The 19,831-nt window shown below is 61.8% G+C and overlaps 2 protein-coding genes across 9 annotated transcripts in view; one reads left to right on the top strand and one right to left on the bottom strand.

Annotated features, from left to right (window-relative positions):
* The window catches only part of ZBTB17 (zinc finger and BTB domain containing 17), an 80,423-nt gene extending 79,586 nt beyond the window's left edge, over positions 1 to 837 (bottom strand). Inside the window, exon 1 of the mRNA XM_070474093.1 lies at positions 750 to 837. The gene's annotated coding sequence lies outside the window, so the exon portion shown is untranslated. The remainder of the gene's footprint in view (positions 1 to 749) is intronic.
* The window catches only part of SAMD11 (sterile alpha motif domain containing 11), a 23,081-nt gene continuing 3,250 nt past the window's right edge, over positions 1 to 19,831 (top strand). Inside the window, exons 1-13 of one of the 8 annotated variants that reach the window (XM_070474091.1) lie at positions 1 to 91; positions 2,146 to 2,237; positions 6,018 to 6,199; positions 7,600 to 7,650; positions 11,579 to 11,703; positions 14,598 to 14,687; positions 14,862 to 14,996; positions 16,795 to 16,957; positions 17,970 to 18,085; positions 18,301 to 18,379; positions 18,464 to 18,978; positions 19,209 to 19,333; positions 19,642 to 19,752. In XM_070474091.1, the coding sequence (XP_070330192.1) occupies positions 2,166 to 2,237; positions 6,018 to 6,199; positions 7,600 to 7,650; positions 11,579 to 11,703; positions 14,598 to 14,687; positions 14,862 to 14,996; positions 16,795 to 16,957; positions 17,970 to 18,085; positions 18,301 to 18,379; positions 18,464 to 18,978; positions 19,209 to 19,333; positions 19,642 to 19,752 (1,764 nt within the window). In that variant the 5' untranslated portion in view covers positions 1 to 91; positions 2,146 to 2,165. Of the gene's footprint in view, positions 92 to 132; positions 1,048 to 1,088; positions 1,488 to 1,560; positions 1,656 to 1,908; positions 1,965 to 2,145; positions 2,238 to 6,017; positions 6,200 to 7,599; positions 7,651 to 11,578; positions 11,704 to 14,597; positions 14,688 to 14,861; positions 14,997 to 16,794; positions 16,958 to 17,969; positions 18,086 to 18,300; positions 18,380 to 18,463; positions 18,979 to 19,208; positions 19,334 to 19,641; positions 19,753 to 19,831 lie in introns of those variants that run through there. The other 7 variants (XM_070474087.1, XM_020873730.2, XM_020873728.2 and 4 more) reach the window with 7 other exon arrangements.

The raw sequence follows: 19,831 nt of genomic DNA on the forward strand, positions 1-19,831 counted from the left end.
CCAGGGCCGTTTAAATGGGCCAAGTTGTGGCGGCGGCGGCGGCGCGAGTCTCCCAAGTCCCCGCCGGGCGGGCGCGCGCTGGAGTACGCGGGTGCGCGGCTGGGACGGTGGGGCGGGGCGGGGGCCTGGGACCCTCGGGCGGGGCGGGGCACGCGGCCGGAGGCTGCACAACTCCTCACTGCCCGGCTCGGCCCCGCGGGCGCAGCAGCGAGCCGGGCGCCGGGCCGCCCCAGGGGGCGCGGGCGCAGGTGGCCCAGCGCCCGGTGGAGCCCCAAGGCCCTGGAGCTGCGGCGCTGGGCAGGTCGTTCGGGGATCGATAGAGCTCCGGCAGCACCATGTCTCGGGCGGCAGAGGCCCTGCCAGCCGGACGGGCAGCGGTCCGAGGTGGCCCGGCTGGAGCGCAGTAGCGGGGAGGGCGGGTGTGCAGCCAGGAGGCTCCTGAGCCCCGGCCCTCGAGACCCAACTCCAGCCCGGGCCGGAACAAGTTGCGCCGGCGGCGGAGGGCCAGGCTGCAGGAACACAGGCCCACCATGCCGGCGGTCAAGAAGGAGCTACCCGGCCGTGAAGACCTCGCTCTGGCTCTGGCCACCTTCCACCCGACCCTGGCAGCGTTGCCACTGCCGCCGCTGCCTGGCTACCTGGCGCCACTGCCCGCCGCTGCCGCCCTGCCCCCGGCCGCCTCGCTACCAGCCGCGACAGCGGGCTACGAGGCGCTGTTGGCCCCGCCGCTCCGTGCCCCTCGCGCCTACCTGAGCCTGCATGAGGCCGCCCCGCACCTCCACCTGCCCAGAGACCCTCTGGCCCTCGAGCGCTTTTCGGCCACTGCGGCCGCGGCACCGGATTTCCAGCCGCTGCTGGACAACGGCGAGCCCTGCATCGAGGTGGAGTGCGGCGCCAACCGCGCGCTGCTCTACGTGCGCAAACTCTGCCAGGGCAGCAAGGGTCCGTCCATCCGCCACCGCGGCGAGTGGCTCACACCCAACGAGTTCCAGTTTGTCAGCGGCCGCGAGACGGCCAAGGACTGGAAACGCAGCATCCGCCACAAAGGTGCGGCCGCCGTGGGGGCGCGGACCGCTCCGGTCCCTCCCCTCCGCTCCCTGAGGACCCGTGGGTCCGGATCCCCCTCGTTCTGCCACCTGGGAGACTCCAGTTCTGCCTAGAGAGGGCGCTGCGACTCTGGGGCCGCCGCAGGGACACCCCCTTCCCCCAAGCACGGTCGCCTTGTTGGACCCGGGCTGAGCGCCCTCGGCCTCCGTGGTCCCCCCAGCGCTGGCCGCAAGAGCCGGCGGCTCTTTCTGCCCGGAAGGTCTTTGCGGGATTCCTGGGCCTTCAGGCTCCGGGGAAGTTTACGGGAACTCGGGAGAGCGGGCGGGAGGCCGACTCGGCAGGATACTCCCCTCCGGGGTCGAGGAGCCACGGGTTCTGGAGGAGTAGAGGGGCACAAGTGAGGCCGGGTGCGGACGCGCGCTGGTAGAGAGAACGGCAAGGTGCATGGGTGGCGCAGGCAGGTGGGGGCTGCGGGGGCGCGCGTCGGGACGGGAGCGCGCGGAGCAGAGTGGCGGCGGGGCTGGGAGCAGTCTCTAGGGCTCCTGCAGGAGTCTGGCTCCAAGGCCGCGACGTGTGGGCGCCAGAGCGGGCATGCGGAGGGAGAGGGGGTGAGCGCCAGGCTGGGGGTGGGGGATAGTTAGAAAGTTAGGGACCCAATCACGCTCGTCGACTCTAGGGCTCATGGCTCCTCGGGGTCAAGCGCAGTCCCGGGTCCTGACCGCGCCGCTCACCTGCGCCGGGCCCGACCTCCACGGTCCAGCTCCGGATTCCCGCGGACCTGCTAGGAGAGGGTGGAGCGCGGGAGGAGGGGCGCGCGGAGGCGGGGGAGGTGGGGGGAGAGACCGCCCTGCGTCAGGGGAGGGCGCTCGCCGGATCTTGAATTCCGAGCTCTGCAGATCCCCGCAACGTCTGCGAGGGTGGGGTGGGCGGCGAGGCCGGGTGTGGGTTCGGAAGTTGGACGGAGGCGGGTGTTCATACTGGTGACGGGAGGGAACCCGGCCTTGCCCCTGGCAGCGCCCCGGAAGCATGCCCGCGTGCCCGGCCCGACCTGTGCCCGGTCCCGCTCCCTTACCGGTCCTGCCTCGGCTCTCCTCGCAGGGAAAAGTCTGAAGACGCTTATGTCCAAGGGGATCCTGCAGGTGCATCCTCCGATCTGCGACTGTCCCGGCTGTCGAATATCCTCCCCGGTGGTGAGATGTGGGAGAAAACCTGGGGCTTCAGGGTCTTGTTTCTCTGCTGCGGAGCTTGGCCTCTGTTTTCTAGAATCAGTCCTAACCTCAACCCTGCCAGTGGGCAGGAGGGAGCCCTCAGGGGCAAATAGAGGAGACGGCTTTGGTGGGTATGCTGGGGCGTCAGACCCCGTCCCCCTTGATTCAGGGCAGGGCCCTGCCTATCCTGAAGCCTGTCTTTGGGAGCCCGGGAGCTGCTTCTCCTGAGGTCCTGGGGACAGCCCGTGGTGTGAAGGACTCCTCCCTGGACAGTGTCATCTGATCGGGGCCTGGGGACTTTGCCTTGTTACAGGTGTGTGTGTGGGGTGTGGGGGGAATGCGGTTTCACCATGTCAGCTGGCCCAGCCTGGGAGAGGAGCTGGTTCTAAGGGGACACTTGTTACAGGACGTGACAGTGTTGGCCAGCCTTTATGGGCATTCTGGGGTGGCCACAGGCTTGGATGTGAGTGACCTGCATGTCTGGATGCCTAGCACTGGAGCCCTGTGGGACAAGGCCAGGGATGTCCAGGAGTGTCTGAGGATACAGCCTGGTCTGGGGCACAGTAGGTGCAGTGTGGGCCTTGGTGTCAAGAGAACTGCAGCTGGAAGCTGGTGTGGGACCTCCAACCCAGTGTAGAAGTCTGTTGAGCCCTCATTAGCCTGGGGGGGTGAGGAGGGCAGGAGAGCTGGGGCCTGTGCCTGCCCTGAAGCACTACTGCCTTCCCTCTCGCATGCCCTCCAGGCAGCAGTGGCTGGAGGCTCCATCTGAAAATCTTGTCTTGAGAGGGACAGTCTGAGCTTCTGTGGGAGAGCCCATGAGGACCACGGCTCCTGGCACCATTCAGCAACCCCCTCTGCCAGGAAGGCCTGAAAGGACCCTGCAGGCAGCCTTCAGCTTGTTTACTTTGGACTGGTGGTAGGGAGGGGGTGGGGGAAGTCTTGCATTCCTGGTGGGCCTTGGGGGTGGGCAAGCCAGGAAGCCACAGACAAGCCTGTAAAGACACACAGGTTGGGCAGGGGAAGGGGACACAGCTGAGCCTCCCCACTTGCCCACCCCACACACTGTCTGGCTCGAGCTCATTGTACTCACAGGCAAGCCTGCATGCAGAGCCCCCCAGACAGAGCATGTGCACAGGCAGCCTACCTTTGCCCAAAGCCACCACACCTGCCTGGGGCAGGAAGCTGAACTCCCCTTCACTTCTCAAGCAGCTGGTGCCAGAGAGGACACCCTCCAGGCTGGTCTGGGGCCTCTGCTGGTGGGAGGAGCCCTGCCTCTCCCACCATTCCCTTCTGAAGGTCTCCCACAGGAGGGCATAGGCAGGTGGCCTGAGCCCAGCATCAGTCCCCTCTAAGACATTTCCTGATGGGAAGGCCAGGTTGGGCCCATAGCCCAGGGCTGCCTACCTGTCAGGGCCTGTCAGGGGCTCCCAGGCCCCTGCCCTGCATGAGGGATGGCTCAGACCTGGGCCTGCCTCTCCAGAGCCTGGTCGCTCCCAGGCCATCCCCGTGCCTCTCCCTTAGGAAGGTTTCATGGACCCCCTTGTCTTTTCAGCCCCCACCTTTTTCATACAGGCTGTTTTCCACTACTGCCCATGGCCAGGTCCACAGATAACGTGCACACTCCACAGTCTCAGAATATGAGTGTGCTCACAGCATTGGCGTCATGCTGTGGCCTCCATGCCCCACCCTTGCTGTCTGAGGAGCCAGTGCTTGGCTGGGACAGGGGCTTAGCGCACCCAATTCTGAAATCTGTGTGCTGAGCAGGGGTCAGCAGCTGAGGTCTGTGGTGTGTGTGGGAGGCAGATGTGTCCCTGTCCTTGGTTCAGGTCAGAACTGCTCATCCTGGTCCCTCTTCCTTAACTCCCCACTACCAGAGCCATTCCAGGCCCCCGTACCTGGTATGGCCTTACCCAAGTGGCAGCCTTACTGCTCTGCTTCCCTCTCATCCTTGTCCCATAGATGAGAAGGAAAGGGAAGTGCACTGAAAACTTTTTCTTCAGAGAATAGTTTAGTTAAAGCAGAAAGGCAGGAAAGGAGGTCCTGGTCCTTGGCCTACAGCAGGCTGGAGAAGGGCAGAGCTGAGGGGCTTTGCAGCCAAGCCCACTCCAGACAGGCCAGAGCTGTTGAAAACCCTGCCCCCCAGAGCCTGGCCGGAAGAGGCAGGGGGCCCGGTCGGTCACCCCCTCCACCTCCCTGCCTCACTGAAGCTCTGCTGCCACTGGTTTAGCTTGGAGCCAAGGCCAGGGTCTTAGAAGCACGGGGTGGGGGGGGACCCCCTTTCATCTTGCAGGCCTACTCCCAACTTCACTGCTCCCTCCACCCCACCTTCCCCAGTGCTGCCCGGTCTCTCACTGGACTTGTGTTGAAGGGAGGACCTTGGGGCACCTCCTGGGTGGATTTGTTTTTCTTTTCTTTTTTTTAGTTCTACCACTTTATTGCTACCAACCCATCTCCCTCCACCCTTGTGCACACATGCTCAGTCATGTAACCCCATGGACAGCAGCCCGCCAGGCTCCTCTGTCCATGGACTTTTCCAGGCAAGAATACTGGAGTGGGTTGCCATTTCCTTCTCCATCCTGGGTGGATTTGTGAGGGCAGGTGTGGCAGACTGTGGCTCCCTGACCCTGTCAGGGGCACTGCCCAAATCTGGGACTGGGGTGGGCCATGTGTCTGGAGGTGGGGCTGGTCTGGATCTGAAGAGAACCTCTCCTCTGGAGACTAGGGCTGTGGCGGCCGCACACAGCTGCCTTGCTGATCCAGGGGGACACTGTGTGGGGAGGGATGAAAGCCCCCTGGATACCTTCCTCCCCAAGCTCCTGCGTATGATGGGGACACATTGTCCTAGCAACAGGAGGAAGGAGCCCTAGAAGGCCTCAGTCACTGAAAAGATGAGAGAGAATTAGATAATTCCAAGGTCCCTGCCACCATCCTGAACCAGTAGTTATTAAATAAGAAAAAACCTCCAGCCCACCAGAAAACGGGAGCTCTTCTTCCCTGGGGTGGTGGGACCTGCAGACACCAGCAGGTGCCATGCTATGCAGGGCCCTTGGCATGAGCTGCCAAAACGTGTGCAGGCTCTGGGCCCTTCTATGGCCCTCCCTGCTCACACTGCGGGTGCAGGGCAGGGGAAAGGTGCACCTCGTAGAAAAACTCTGAATCTCGTAGTTCCTGACCAAGGGGATGGGTCCCCCCAGGATGCACAGGACAAAGGGCCTTGGCTACCAGGTGACCTGTGAGCCAAAGGTCTGCAATTTACAAGGGGTCAGCCCCAGACTCCAGGCTTCAGACACTCCTGAGCTGGGCTTCATTTGGCACTGAGCATCGAAAGCAGGCTTGGCATGGGTAGGGGTTCACACAGAGTCTGAGTGGGATTGCCAGGCAGACATGCATGCAGAGGTAACTGCATGCAGTCAGGACACACGCGTCCTGTGGGTGCTCGCAGCCCTTTAGGGGCTGGGAACGCCAGGTTGGTGCCCAGCAGGCGTCCACACACAAGCCGAGCACCTGTGGAGGGGCTGGGCCGAGTGTGGAGTCTGGACAGGGCAGTGCCCATACGCTTACTCCTGGGCCCCCACCAGGATGGAGTGGAAGGCAGTCTCTGGACGGGTTTGTGAAGGAAGCCTTGCTCTCTGCTCTTGTCTTGGCCTCTGGCCAGTTGTGAGTGTCCTGGAGGGCTGGAGGCCTCTCTGCTGTAGGTGGGGGTGCCCAGGAGGCTGAGCAACATGGTTTGGCCTAACCTTCCTCTCCTCCCTCCCTGTCCAGAACCGGGGGCGGCTGGCAGACAAGAGGACAGTTGCCCTGCCCCCTGCCCGGATCCTGAAGAAGGAGCTGACCCCCAGCTTCTCAGCCAGTGATGGCGACAGTGACGGGAGTGGCCCGGCCTGTGGGCAGCGGCTGGGCTTGAAGCAGGAGAACGAGCCGCATGTCCATATCATGAAGAGAAGGTGCTTCAGGGACCAGGAGGGGAGGGCACGCAGGCTCTGGCCTGGGTGAGGACTTCAGGACTGGGATCTCCAGGCAGTGGAAGGGGGTCAGACCTAGAGGTGGAGAGCCTTTGCCCTGAGGACAGGGGCCCAGCTTAGCTTCTATCCTCTGCGTGGCCACTGACAGCTGCCGCAGGTGAAACAAAGCCTGGACTCCCAGGGACATGCCTCAGGACCACTGTGAACCTGTCTTGCCCCCACCTGGCGGCCGAGTGCCAGGCCAGGATTCAGTGGCATCATTGAGGAGCAGGCACCACCAATAGTCATGGCCAGAGCAGGCCAGGGAGGGCCCATGTGTGGGGAAGGGCCAGGGAGGGCCAGAGCTGCTGGGCTGAGGAAGGAGAAAGGCTCTTGGAGGAGTCTCATGCCACCACAGCCAGGCAGGGAGGAGGGAGCTGCGTGGATCCTCATGGGAGCACCCCTGACACTCACACTCACTCTCTTCGGAGTGGCCACTCCCTTGGCTCCTTACTGCCTCCCTCAGGTTTGGGGCCACCATTCCTGACCTCCTCCTTTCTCCCCTCCCTCCTGGCAGAAGCTTCTCCCTCTGCCCACTCACCTCTTTTTCCATCCATCCATTCATCTGTCCATCCATTGTCTGTCTGTCCAGCATGTCATATCTATCCCCAGAATTTCCAGGCCTTTTTCCTGCTTTTAATATATTCTAATTTCTCCTACCCTAACCCTCTTGGACACCAGAGAGCCCCGCTCCCAGCCTCTACTCCCACCTGTGCTGATGGAAAGCACCACGTGGGCCTGCCACCACCCTCCCTCAGCCCATGGGTCTTCTCAGGAACACTGCTGTGGGTGAGAGGGTGGGCACAGCACAGGGCTATTTCCTTGCTTGACCCCTCATACCTCTGCTGTGTGACTGTCACTTCCAGGAGGCGGCTTGGCAGCAGCTGGGAGCCAAGGACCACCATCGGAGCCAGTGGTGGTGGCCATGGGGTTCATTCCTCGACCTGGTTCCCAGCACCCCCAGAGCAGCTCTAGCAACTAGGAATTTGGGTTCAGTCACACAAGTGGCACATGCAGAGGAAGTCACGGCCCCCACCCCTGCACAAGTGGGGGCTCTGCCGGCTCCACCACAACAAGAGGCAGAGACGTGGGACCTCAGTTCTGTCCTTCCCAATTCCTTGTCTGGCAAGCCCTGGAGCAGGTGCCTGCCCTGTGGGTCTGTCCTGGCGGCAGCCGCCAACATGTTGAGCTGGTACCAGATGATGCTAGAGGTGGTTCTGAGCCAGCCCAGTTCCCTTGAGGCTGGCACTCCAAGGCAGACACAGGGCATGCCACATACATGTTCTGCTGTCCACATGCTGAGTCCTGGAGGCCACACTGACCCTCTGCTTCTCTCCTTGCAGAGTCCACACCCACTGGGACGTGAACATCTCCTTCCGAGAGACGTCCTGCAGGTAGGGCCGGGCCTGGGCCCGGCTTCCCTTACATGTTGTGCGTGGGCAGCACAGAGCCTTGTCACTCCATGTTCTTTGGTTCTGACTCTAAATCCCTCCAGCCTCCTTCCCCTCCTCCTCTCCTTGATCCATGGTCTATTGTTGACTTGTGCCTAAACTGTGACAGCAGCAGAGATGGGTTCTGGGCCCAGCCCTGAAGCCAGACTGTGCTCCCCCTCTCACATTTGAGCCCATCTGCCCAAAGATAAGGCCATGCCTGCCCCCTCTCACTCTCCCAGAGACCTAACAGAATGTGAGAATGGTGATGTGTGAGTGGGGTCTTGAAGGATTCATAGGAGCTCACTAGGGAAAGGGGATGTCTGCAGAGACATGGAGGAATGAGGGAAGGGGGTGTGGAAAGGGAGGAGGGGAAGCTGGCAGGCCTGGCTTAACTGGGTGCTAAAGGGCCTTAGATACTGGGCCTGTTGGGCATTTGCCTTCAGGCAACGGGGAGCCACTGAAAGCTCTTGAGCAGAGAAGTGGTTGGTGTATGCTTTGACAAGGTCCTGCTGTAGGCCCCATCCAGCAGGTTGGGGGTTTGCTCCAGTCTGTGGAGGGGCTGTGAATTAAAGCCATAGTAAGGAGATAAAAATGGGGAGACCCGATGTAGAGGTTGGGGGTGTTGGGGAGACCCAAGTCCCCCGTCTCAGAGGGGTAGGATGGAGCCCTGGCTGTGGTGTCTGGTCAGTGGGATCAAATCTTAGCCCAGGGCTTCCAGGGAAGGCACAAGACAGGCCCAGCCAAGCAGGCAGTGGGCATCCAGTGCCTTCGGGCCCCTCTCGCAGCCTGGCTCTGTGCCAGATGTGTTATTATTTATACTTCTGAGAATGTCTAGGTCCTGGAGCCAAATTACAATGAAAACGTCTTTAAACTTATTTCCACCTCATTTTGAAGTTGCCGGCTCAACTGATCATTTTTATGAACAGTCATGAACGTTGATGACATTTTATGAGCCTTTTACTTGGGAAGCTACATGAGAAATTTGTCAGTAAGGCCTGTAGGGGAATCCCAGGCTGCTGTTTCCCTGCCTGCAGCCCCCTGCTCACCCCAGCCGGCCGTGGGACATGGGAGAGGGCCCGGGTGTCCAGACACAGTAAGAGGCCAGGTCCCAGAGTGTGGTGGACCCTCCAAACAGCTGCGATGACTGTCTGGATTTTACCAGAGGGGAGACTGGGGGGTTAGCCAAGAAGACTTACAGCCCATCTGCCCCCCACATCGCCCTGCTGCGGCACCCCAGCGTCTGGCCAGGGAGGGCTGAGCAAGCCCACAGCGCAGCTGCTTCACACACCCCCACCTCAGCTCTGCCTCTGTCTCTTCCCGGCTCCTGTTGGCCCCGTCCGTGTGTCTTTCTGTCTCGAGTCTGCTGTCTGTCCTTCAGGCTCTGTCCATCTGTCTGTCTGCTGTTTCCAGCCTTTCTGTCTATCCAGTAGTGTCTGTCCTTGTGTGGCCATCTCCATCTGTCTAGTCATCTGACTTCATCCATCAGTCTTCATCTGTCTGTCTGTCCCTCAGCTCTACTCATCTATGCATTCGCCCCCATCCCTCTGTCTGCCTGAGTCTGCTGTAACCACTTGCCCGGTTGGAGCTCCCCCTTAAGCCCCGTGCATCCAGGGCAGCAGGCAGGAGATGTGGGCCCTGCTCTCCTGAGGCCCCTGAGCTGGCCAGGAGATGGACAAGGACTGGACAGTATACCATGCACTGGAGGGGTCCATCATGGGGAGAAAGAGTCTGATGGTTCACACATTAAAAAAATAATAATTTTATTTACTTATTTTTGGCTCTGCTGGGTCTTGGTTATACAGGCTACTCTCTAGTTGTAGCGCTCGGGCTTCTCAGTGCAGTGGCGTCTCCTGCTACAGAGCACGGGCTCTAGGCTGTGCAGGCTCCAGTAGCTGCCGCATATGGGCTCAGCAGTTGTAGTTCCTGGGCTCCAGAGCACAGGCTTAGTAGTTATGGCACACGTTGCCTATGGCATGTGGGATCTTCGAGACCAAGGATCAAACCTATGTCTCCTGCATTGGCAGGCAGATTCTTTACCACTGAGCCACCAGGGAAGCCCTCTCCATGGTTCTTTACATAAAACCCAGCATAATTTGTTCAGTGAACAACCGAGTGACCACACAGGTTTTCTGGGGCCAGGCCATGCTGTCTTGGAGCTCATGGGTCAAGCCCCTAAGGCAGGAAGCCGAGGTTTGATGTGTGGCCTGTGTCTTGATTCCCACAAGGCATCACCTCCGCAGAGCTGCAGCATCACCTCCGTGGAGCGGCAGCACTACCTGAGTGTCTGAGTGACCAGCTCAAAGAGTTACTGGCCACAGTGGTGGTGAGCGCTTAGCCCCACTCCCTGTATAAACACTCAGCTGAGGATTCACGGGAAACAAATGAATGGGCCTGACCCCACCTTAAGTCTCTGGGGGTTGGCCCACTTCCTGCAGGAGTCCTGGGAACGCCAAAAGGAGGTTCTCTCAAGAGAGAACTCTGTGGCAGCAGCAGTCCTGGCACTAGGCACCCCTACCCCTCCCTGATGCTGAGGACAGCATTTCTCTCTTCCACCCCCGCCCCCCGCATTGATGAGGATGATAGAGAGGATGAGAATTGCTGCCAATTAATCCCATAAAGTACTTACTCCCACCCCACCTGCCCTCTTGTTTGCATGGTGGGGGGTGGTGGGGGGGCCTTCTTTCCTCCAGGGAGAGGGGTTGGGGGTGGGGAGAGAGCTTGCATCAGGGTCTCTCAGAGCTCTAGAGCCCAGCCCTGGAAGCTTTGGTGCTGAAACTGATCTGCTTAGGGGCCAGCTCTGGATTAGCCTGCTCTGGCCACCCCGGCCAGAGCGGGGGCAGGGGGGGCGGGGTGCCTGGGGGTTATTTAATGAGGTTTAGGGTTGGTTCCCAGGTCACTTGGTGGAGGCCCCCCTTGAGGTGGCCCAGCCAGGAGGCTGCTCCATTACAGGTGGGCTGGGGAGCAAGGGTGCTGGGGAGGGATGTGCCGCAGGGTGGGCTGGGGTCCCTCCCTGCTCCTCTTCTGTCCTGTCCGACCGACTTCCTGCCACTCCAACTGCGTCTGCAAGGTGGCAGGGGCCCTTCTCTGTGCTAACGGAGATGCTGTCAGAACCCCAAGGGCAAATGCCGTGGGGGCCATTCCCTCCCTCTTTTGTCTGGGGTTCTGTGATATAGGCAGTGAGCTGATTTAACAGGAAGAGCAAGGAAAGAACGAAATTAAATTCCTGTTTATCCCAAGGTTCTTGGTGGGGAGCCCTGGGAAGAGCAGAGTGTCCTTAGCACAGGCACACTGGTGACTGCTGTGTGCATCTGTGTCTGTGTGTGTCTGCAGGTCTGTGTGAGTGTGTGTGTGCACACCCATGTATGTCCCTGGATGGGCACACACCTCATTGGCTACAGATTTTGGTCTCATCCTTGGTTTCTGTATTTGAAAAAACAGTCCGTGGGTGGTTGGAAGTTTTAGTTGCACTAGCATGTTTGCAGGAGCAAGTGCTGGGTCCACGTGTCCTCTCTGGCAGCCTTCTGCCGTCCCTGGTGGGACCTGGCTGCCCCAGAGCAAGAAGGAAGGACAGTGGCTGGTCTCTCTGCAGAGAACAGAGTCCAGATGGGGCCAGCCCTGCACTGCACACCGACCCTCCCTGGGAGCAGCAGTGGGGTCCAAGTGCAAGGCTGCTGTGTTTAGCAGACACTTAGCAGGTCCTGGTGGTCCCAGGTGGGGCTTGCGTAGGTCAGGGTGAGACTCCAGCACCCACGAGGAGATGGAGGTGCTCACAGAAATGGTGTGCACGAGGTGTTGTCACACTCAGCGTCCCCTGGGCCATGCATGCTCACACTCAGGCTCAGCCAGGAGCCCCGAGGGGTCTCACCTTCCCTGTCTTGCTTCGCTGCAGCCAGGACAACGACCTTCCCACCCTCATATCCAGCGTGCATCGCAGCCGCCACCTCGTTATGCCTGAGCATCAGAGTCGCTGTGAATTCCAGAGAGGCAGCGTGGAAATAGGCCTGGGAGCCGCAGGTGAGGAGCCAGGGCAGTGCTGGGTGAAGCAGGGCTGCCAGGCTGCGCAGAGCAGCGTGAGGACAGCCGCCTCGCAGCCTCCCTGCGTCTCTGCTCAGCGGCTCTGGATGCCGCCACCCCCAGCAGCCTTGGCGGGCAGCCAGGGAGGCCAGCGGAGGAGGCGGGAGGTGGCGAAGCCGGCTGTCCCCCGGGGCTCCGTGTGATGGTAATTGTGTTAATCCCAGCCAGCCGGGCAGACAGGAGGCGGAGGCGGTGGCTCCACTGTGGCTGCTGCTGGGGTGGGCTTGGAGTGGCCAGAGGCCACAGCTACCCCCTGCTTTCAGGGGCAGATGGAGGCAGGACAGTCAGGGAGCACAGGCCTCATGGAGGCACACACCTGGGCATGGCTCCTGGATGGGCAGGGATGTGCTCTGCACACACCGACCCCAGAGCCAGGGCCCCTGGGAGAGAAGGGTCCACGTCCTGAGAGGAGAGGGGCTGGGGCAGGAGGATGCTTGCCTGGGGCTCTGTCCCTGTGGAGGGCTAGCTCCTGGAGGCAACAAGAGCTCGGAGGGAGGGGGCAGCTTGCTGAGCTTTGGCTGAAGGGGGCTCTGGGTGCCAAGAGGAGCTGGCAGGGGTCCCTTGCTGCCCTATGGACCAAGGCAGACCCAGGAAGTTCCCAGCAGTGGCTGCAGCTTTCAGGAAAGCTGGGCAGGGGGTGGTCCATCCTGGGACCCCTGAGTACCCCCATCAGGCCTTCCAGGTGTGCCAATGGCTGGGTAGTCCTCTGTGGGAGGTGGGGGGCTGCTGCTTCTGGAGCCAAGTTAGAGGCTCTGAGCAGGCGGCTGATAAAAATCTAATTGCCCCATCGATCGGGTGAGCCTCCAGAGTCCCACAGTGATTGAGATATTCGGAGCCAGCGGGCTCCCCTGCTGCCTGCACACGCGGAGACCTCCTCATGGTGCCTGGCCTGAGTGTGTGTGTGTGTGCCCCTGGCCTAGCCAAAAGTTTGGGCTTCCACTTACGCCCGTGTGACACGTGTGTGTCAAAGTGCCCTCACTGTCTTCCTGCAGAGGTACAGGACCCACATATGAGCACTTCACGGGTCACACATGATCTGTGTGAAGTGCCAAGTGTGTCCTGTGTCCAGGTTTCATCCAGGTCCTGCCCTCTTCTTGGGACTCTAGTCCTCATCAGCTTCCATGTCTTTCTGCCAGCCCCTGGGTGGAGGCCTTGGCCGGTGCTCACCTCCTCCTCCCCAGGAGCACGTGTCAGCCGTGTGTTCACCTGAGCAGGAGGGGTCAGGGAGGACTGGGCTTGCGGTGGGCCCTGCAGACATCTCCTTACTGTGTGTGTGTCTGTGAGTGTATGCGGCCCTCATCAGGGACTGGTGAGCCCCGGACCTCCATGGCAGGACCTCTTTATGACAGTGGGCATGGGTCTCACTGTGGGCCCGCCTGCCACCCCCTCCCAAGCACCTCTGCCAGGCAGAGAGGAGCATCACCCCCCAAGAGGAAGGGGAGGGGGTCTTCCCACTGTGGAGAATGAGAACTGGATCAAGGGAAGTGGAAGCCCTGGGGTATTCGCTGGGTCCCCAGGGGGTATATGCAGGGTGGGGTGCAGGCAGCAGATGTGGACTCAGCCCTCCCCAGGCTTGGCACAGCTGGATGCTGCAGTCCTGGTGGTGCTGCTGGCCGGAGGCTCTTTGCCTTCCTCAGGGGCTTCATGCTGGTTAAGCACCCCCTACCCATCCTACCAGGTCACTAAGGTAGGACCCTTTGTCTGGGCAGTGGGGACCGCATCCTCATCCCTCTCAGGGCAAAGTCTGGGGCTAGGCCACTGGGCCCAGGCCAGTGGCAGGAGGTGGCTGAGATCAATAAGTTATTAGCACCATTCTGTCAGCTGTAAAGTGGAGATTGATCGGCACTCCACTGCTGCACTTCCTCGCCTGATAAAAATGACAGATTAAGGGAATAAGAAAAAGGAATTAGGCTCTGGAGCTGACCGCAGGGTTTCTCAGTAGCTCCCCTTGCTGAGGTGTCATGGTGGGCCTGGGTCACTGAGGGGGTGGCCCCTTCACCCAGATGGCCTCGTGAGGAGGGAGTGGGGCCAGGAGTGCAGGGTTTGGACTGGAAGCTGACACGATTGCTGAGCTGTTCCACAGAGACCTCCCAGACCTTGGGCTCAGGAGGGAGCCTGACATCAGGGTGCCAGAGGCTTGGGTAGAGAAAGACCGACTCCAGGGGATCGGAAAGAGGACTTTAGGATAGGGGTGGGGTGGGCTCTGGGCCACATGAGGGGCTATGCACAGTGGGTGATGGGGTGCCCTTGGGCGCTTAGCCCAGCTGGACAGGTAGTGTCCTCGGGCTTTCTGGGGGCAATGATGGATGTGGCCTGTGGGGAGGAACCCAGGAAGAATGGATGGGGGCAGATACACCTGACCTCCAGGGCCTGTGGCCTCTAGGAGGAGGTTGGGTTACCCTGGCATGCGACCCTGCACTGCTGGTAGTCAGTCACCTCGGTCCCAGGAGGAGAGGGTGGTAAGGTGCGGAGGAGGGCTCCTTACTCTGCGAAGGAGGCTCATCTGGCAGGTGGGAGCAGCATGGTGCCTGTGAGGTCCTGAGTTGCTGCCTGAGGCGATAACCATGCATCTCCCATCACATACACACACATGTAGCCCAGAGCCCAGGGTTTGGACTGTCCCATTCCCTCACTCTGACCCAACCCTGCTGGACTGGGCAAGGCTTGAACCATAGGCACCTTTGAGTGATGAGAGCTATAGTTCTGGGCTGAGCTGGAGCTGGGCTGGCACTGAAGCAGGAATTGAGGCCAGTATTGGGGTGGGCTGGAGCTGTTGCTGTCCTGGCCTCTACAAGCCCTGAACACAGGACGGGGTTCACTCTGCCCTCTCCCAGGTGACCTGTTGGGCAAGAGGCTGGGTCGCTCCCCCCACATCAGCAGTGACTGCCCTTTGGAGAAGAAGGCCCGAAGCAAGTCTCCTCAAGGTGTGGGCTTTACCCCGGGGGGTGAGGGAACAGCCACTGGAGAGGGAGGGGGACAGCCTGGACCCTCTGCTGGGCACAGTCAGCCAGCAGCAGGTTCTAAGAGGGGAGCCCCTGTTTTTCTTCCTTAGCAGTGTCTAAAGGGGAAGCCCCCTCTCCTGTGTTTGCCCAACTCAGAGACTCTGTTGCTTCCGGAACTAGGGCCCAGCATGGCCCCTGAGGATCATTACCGCCGGCTGGTGTCTGCCCTGAGTGAGGCCAGCACCTTTGAGGACCCTCAGCGTCTCTACCACCTGGGCCTCCCCAGCCATGGTATGTAGCCCCTCCCCAAGCCATCATGAGTGTCCACGATGTGCTTTGGACTCTCCCTGTCCTGTTAGGTCTCTGCTCACCCTGAAAAGCGTGGCTGCTGACACAAAGGCTGGGATTGGATGCAGGTCTTTTGGCTCCTCAAACCTTGAAAGCCCTTGTAGGTGGACAGTGAGGCCCACCTCCTTCCTGTGCCCAACACAGTGGCCTGTTTGGGTAGATCTGGTTGGAAGGGCCGTCCCTCACCAGTAAGTCTCCCAAAGGCTCTCCCAACAGGGCCTCAAATGGCCACTGCTCACTGCCATTTCACAGAGGAGGAAGCTGCTTGGCGGAGCTGAAGGGAGAGTGGGAGGTGGGGGTTTCACCAGGCCCACCCATGTCTCCAGCACATACAGGTCCTTGTGGATCCCTGCCTCCCCTCCCCCGTCCCCATCTGAATGGTGTGGTCTGGATACTGTAGTCCTTCCTGACTCCAGCTGCAGTCAGAGCAGAGACTCTGTGAGAGAGTGCCAGACCCCTTCTCAGGAGGGTGGGGCCAGGAGCAGAGCAGCAGTCAGCCCCCTGACCGTCCACGTGGACGTCTATCCAGAAGCAGGATGGGCGACAGTTCAGGTTTGGTGGCCCAGTTTTCACTGGTGCTCAGGAGGAGCTCCAGCCAGAAACACCACTCCCAGACCGGACACCTGGAAGTCCCCCTACCACCACAGGGGCACCGTCTGACACCCTGTCCAGTTGCACCCTGACCTTGCAGACCCCAGCCCAGGCGGAGTAGCTTGCCTTTCCTGGCTGGAGCTGGGTGAGGGGTACTTGCTGGGAAAAGGGGCTGGATTTCCTCTCCTTACACAGGCACTGTCCCCCAGGGCAGTCAGGCACCGAGAGCCTGAATAATTCACCAAATGTTAATAATTTAAAAATCTTCCTTTTTAATTGCTTTCCCTGCCCTGCCTGGGGCCGGCTCCGCTGGCTGTGCGGGGGAGGGGCGCCGGCCGCCAGGAGCGGCGCGGAGCCGGGCTGTCAATCAGGCCTCCGCCTGCCGCCCCCGCCGGGAGCCGACGGTAAATAACCGAGGCCGCGGGCGGGCGGGGGCGCAGGGCCCTGCCGAGATCGATGCGGGCGGCCGCGCCGGCTGGGCTCTGCGGGCTGGCACCCAGCCCGGGGCAGGACCCACCTCCGCTTTTCGGGTAATTAATTTATAAACAGGCGGTGGCAGCGGAGCCGGCACAGCGGGGGGCTGCGGGGCGGGGAATTCTGAAGTCCGGGCCTGAGCAGGACGGAGGGCTGGGGGTGGAGAGCAGAGTGCCTAGACTGCGCAGTGAGCCGAGGTGTTACCTAGGAGAGGGCTGGAGACCTGCCCCAGCCCCTGGACTCCAGCCCCGCTGCCCCCACACTCTAGCGTTTGCGTGACCCCTCCCCTCACGGGCCGTGCAGTTTGGCTCTTGGCAGTGTCAGTTCCTGTCGAAGTCAGGGTTCCTGTGCCACCAGCCTTCCCTGTCCGGGCCTTTCCCTTTCTCCATCCCAACCACGTTTTGGCTCCTAACATCTCCACATCCCTTATAAATGCTCACCTGGGCCCCCTCCCAAGACCAGTCGGTGCTGCCAGGCCCCTTGCCTAGGGATGTCTGGTATCTGCCCTGCCCTGGGGTCTGCTCATCTTTCCGTCCCAGTGACCAACCAGCAGGATCTGGGAGAATAATCTCCCATTCTGCATCCTTGGCCAATGTCCTATGCTCAACAGGGTGAGGGACATGAGAGTCCGGTGGGGGCCGGCCTCTGGGTCACTGCTGGTGCCTACACTCCCCAGATCTCCTGAGGGTCCGACAGGAGGTGGCAGCAGCAGCCGCGAGGAGCCCCAGTGGCCTGGAGGTCCACCTGCCCTCATCCACAGCAGGTCAGCGTCGGAAGCAGAGCCTGGCTCAGCACAGAGACGGCACCGGCCCAGCTGGCGCCCCATCCTTCTCAGAGAGGTATCAGGGTGCCTGCATTTCAGAGAGGCCCCTACATTTCCTGTGTTGGCTTCTGGGCTACAGAGCTGCAGGTGGCAGACTCATCAGCTGGTGTCTGCAGGTCAAGTCCACAGCCCGCATCTCCCCATCCCAGCCACACAGCCACAGGGTCCTCAGTGTACCTGGCGCTGTGCTCGGGCCTAGGTTGGCGGCCTGCTCTGCAGCAGCAACCTAATGCCCCCTGAGTCGGGCAGAGGCCCAGGGAAACATTCGTGGGGTAGACTGTGGGGATGACCACATTTCTGGGTGGGGTGTCTTTCTGTTGAGCAGCTGTGGGGCTGAATCCAGGAGCCCCTGAGACAGCTGAGGGCTTTGCTTCCCCAACAGGGAGGTGAGGGGGCTTGAGGCAGATGAGGGGGAGCAGCACGAGGTCTGGCAGCCCCGAGGTCGAGGTCGGGGGAGGCTGGGGAAGGGGAGAACCCCGCAGGAGCACCAACTCGGACACTGGAGCTGTTGGTTGCACAGAAGAGCCCCCCAGGCTTGTAGCGGCCGGGAGACACCAGGCAGGGGCGGGGGCTGGAGGACTTTAACTGCTCCCCGCCCCTCCCACCAGGAGACACCCGCCCCCCCGCCCTTGCACCTGGGGAGTGTTCGCGGCAGCCGCCGCCTCCCGGACCACGGCTAATTGCGCCTGGTCTGCACAGGGTTGGCTGGGCTGGGCGGGGGCGGTAAAAGGGGGGCCAGGGCCGTGGGGCCAGGGGCTCCCGCACAGTAATTACCGCCACAGTCGCCGCCGCCCGCCGGGCCAGCGCCTCCGCGCCGCCGCCGAGATTAATTGGCGCCGCCAGCGGGGGCAGGGACGACCGGAGCCGCGGCGGGCGCACATCGACCGCCCGCGGGGCCGGCAATTAGCAGAGGCGGCCAGAGCGGGGGCCGCGGGGGCTGGGGAGGTAGTTCCGGGAAGGAGGGGGCCCGAGCCTGCGGCGCGCGCGGCCTAGCAGTCCACAGGGAGCTTTCGCCCTGCCGCCCACAGGGAGCTGTCGCAACCGCCCCCCTTGCTGTCGCCCCAGAATGCCCCACACATCGCTCTGGGCCCCCACCTCAGGCCCCCCTTTTTGGGGGTGCCCTCGGCCCTGTGCCAGACCCCAGGTGAGCAGTAGGCGGGTGTACGAAGCTGTCCCTGGGGCGCGGGGTGGGGCTGTTGGTGTGGGGCCATCGGGTATGTGTCACCGAACCATTAGTCCATTAGTGCTCCCGGCGAACCCATCCCTGCCCTTGTTGAAGCCAAGGACAGACCAGGGCGGGCTTGGCTGGCCCTGGACCACTCGGCCACCCGGCCTCGTGGTCTGTCCCCTTCCCCCCAGGTTACGGCTTCCTGCCCCCTGCCCAGGCGGAGATGTTCGCCCGGCAGCAGGAGCTCCTGCGGAAGCAGAATCTGGCCCGGTACGTGCTTTGGCTAGGGGGTTGGGGGGCGGGAAGTCGCTCTGCCGAGCTGCCTGACCCCCTGCGGGCTGTCCCCACGGCCAGGCTGGAGATGTCAGCAGAGCTCTTGCGCCAGAAGGAGCTGGAGAGCGCGCACCGGCCGCAACTGCTGGCGCCCGAGGCCGCCCTGCGCCCGCCGGACGGTGCCGAGGAACTGCAGCGGCGCGGGGCCATGTTGGTGCTGAGACACAGCTCCGCGCCGCTGCTGGCCCTGCCTCCCCAGGGTCCCCCGGGTCCTGGGCCCCCTACCCCACCCCGAGAGCCTGCCCGCCGAGCTCCTCGGAAAGGGGGCCCCAGCCCTGCCTCAGGCCGGCCCAGTGAGTCCAAAGAGACAACGGGAGCTGGACTCTGGGCACCAGACGGCTCTGAAGATGAACCCCCCAAGGACTCAGACGGCGAGGACTCCGAGATGGTGGCTGTTGGAGGCCAGGTCCCCCACCCAGGCCAAGCCCCACCTGGAGGGGCCAGCTCTGAGGGGAAGGGACTTCTCTCAGGGTCCATGCTGCCCCCTCCACTGCCCCTGGGCTTACCCTACACTGTCAGCCCCTTCTTCCACACAGGTAGGCAGCACCCGCCCCCCATGCCTTCATTTTTCCATGGGGTGGAAGGGGGCCCAGTCCTCCTACGTCCCACCCAGGGTCTCACGGAGGGTCTTCATGGGGAGAAAAGTTCCTTTCAGCCATCAATCCAACATTTCTGAATAATTAGGGCGGGCAAAGGTCAGCAGACAGGGGTGGGGTCATAGAAAAGAGCTGGCCAGAATCCCAGTAACACCCTCCCCCCGACTCAGGCACCATGGGGGGCCTCTTCATGGATGGGGAGGAGGCCACAGCCCCTGAGGACGTCAGCAAGTGGACAGTGGACGATGTCTGCAGCTTTGTGGGGGGCCTGTCTGGCTGTGGAGAATATGCACCGGTGAGGGGCCACCTGCCCAGGATGGTTCTGAGCCCCCCCCCCCCCCCCATTCCCCTACTGTACTGCCCACCCCAGACTTCTCAAAGACTGGCGGAGGGAGGTACTGGTGAAGGCTCCTCCCTCCCCTTGTCAGTGCGTCTGCCTCCAGCATGGGCACATGTCCAACAGAGGAGAGTTTTCTTTCTTCTGACATCTTCCCCAAGTTGCACCAGCTTCTCTTGGCTCTGCTTTCTCTGGAGAGCCGAGGCCACCCTAGGACACAGCCCCAGCACTCAGGCCCTGATACCGCGCCCCCTTGCCCTCCCCAGGTTTTCAGAGAACAGGGGATTGACGGGGAGACCCTGCCCCTGCTGACAGAAGAACACCTCCTGACCACCATGGGGCTGAAGCTGGGGCCTGCTCTCAAGATCCGGGCCCAGGTGAGCACCTGAAGGGGGCAGTGGTCTCCAGACAGCCGAGGGGCAGCTCGGAGGTTCTGCGTGTGGCTGCACACCAGCA

The sequence above is a fragment of the Odocoileus virginianus genome, chromosome 11 (assembly GCF_023699985.2).
Source record: "Odocoileus virginianus isolate 20LAN1187 ecotype Illinois chromosome 11, Ovbor_1.2, whole genome shotgun sequence".
NCBI classification, from domain to species: domain Eukaryota; kingdom Metazoa; phylum Chordata; class Mammalia; order Artiodactyla; family Cervidae; genus Odocoileus; species Odocoileus virginianus.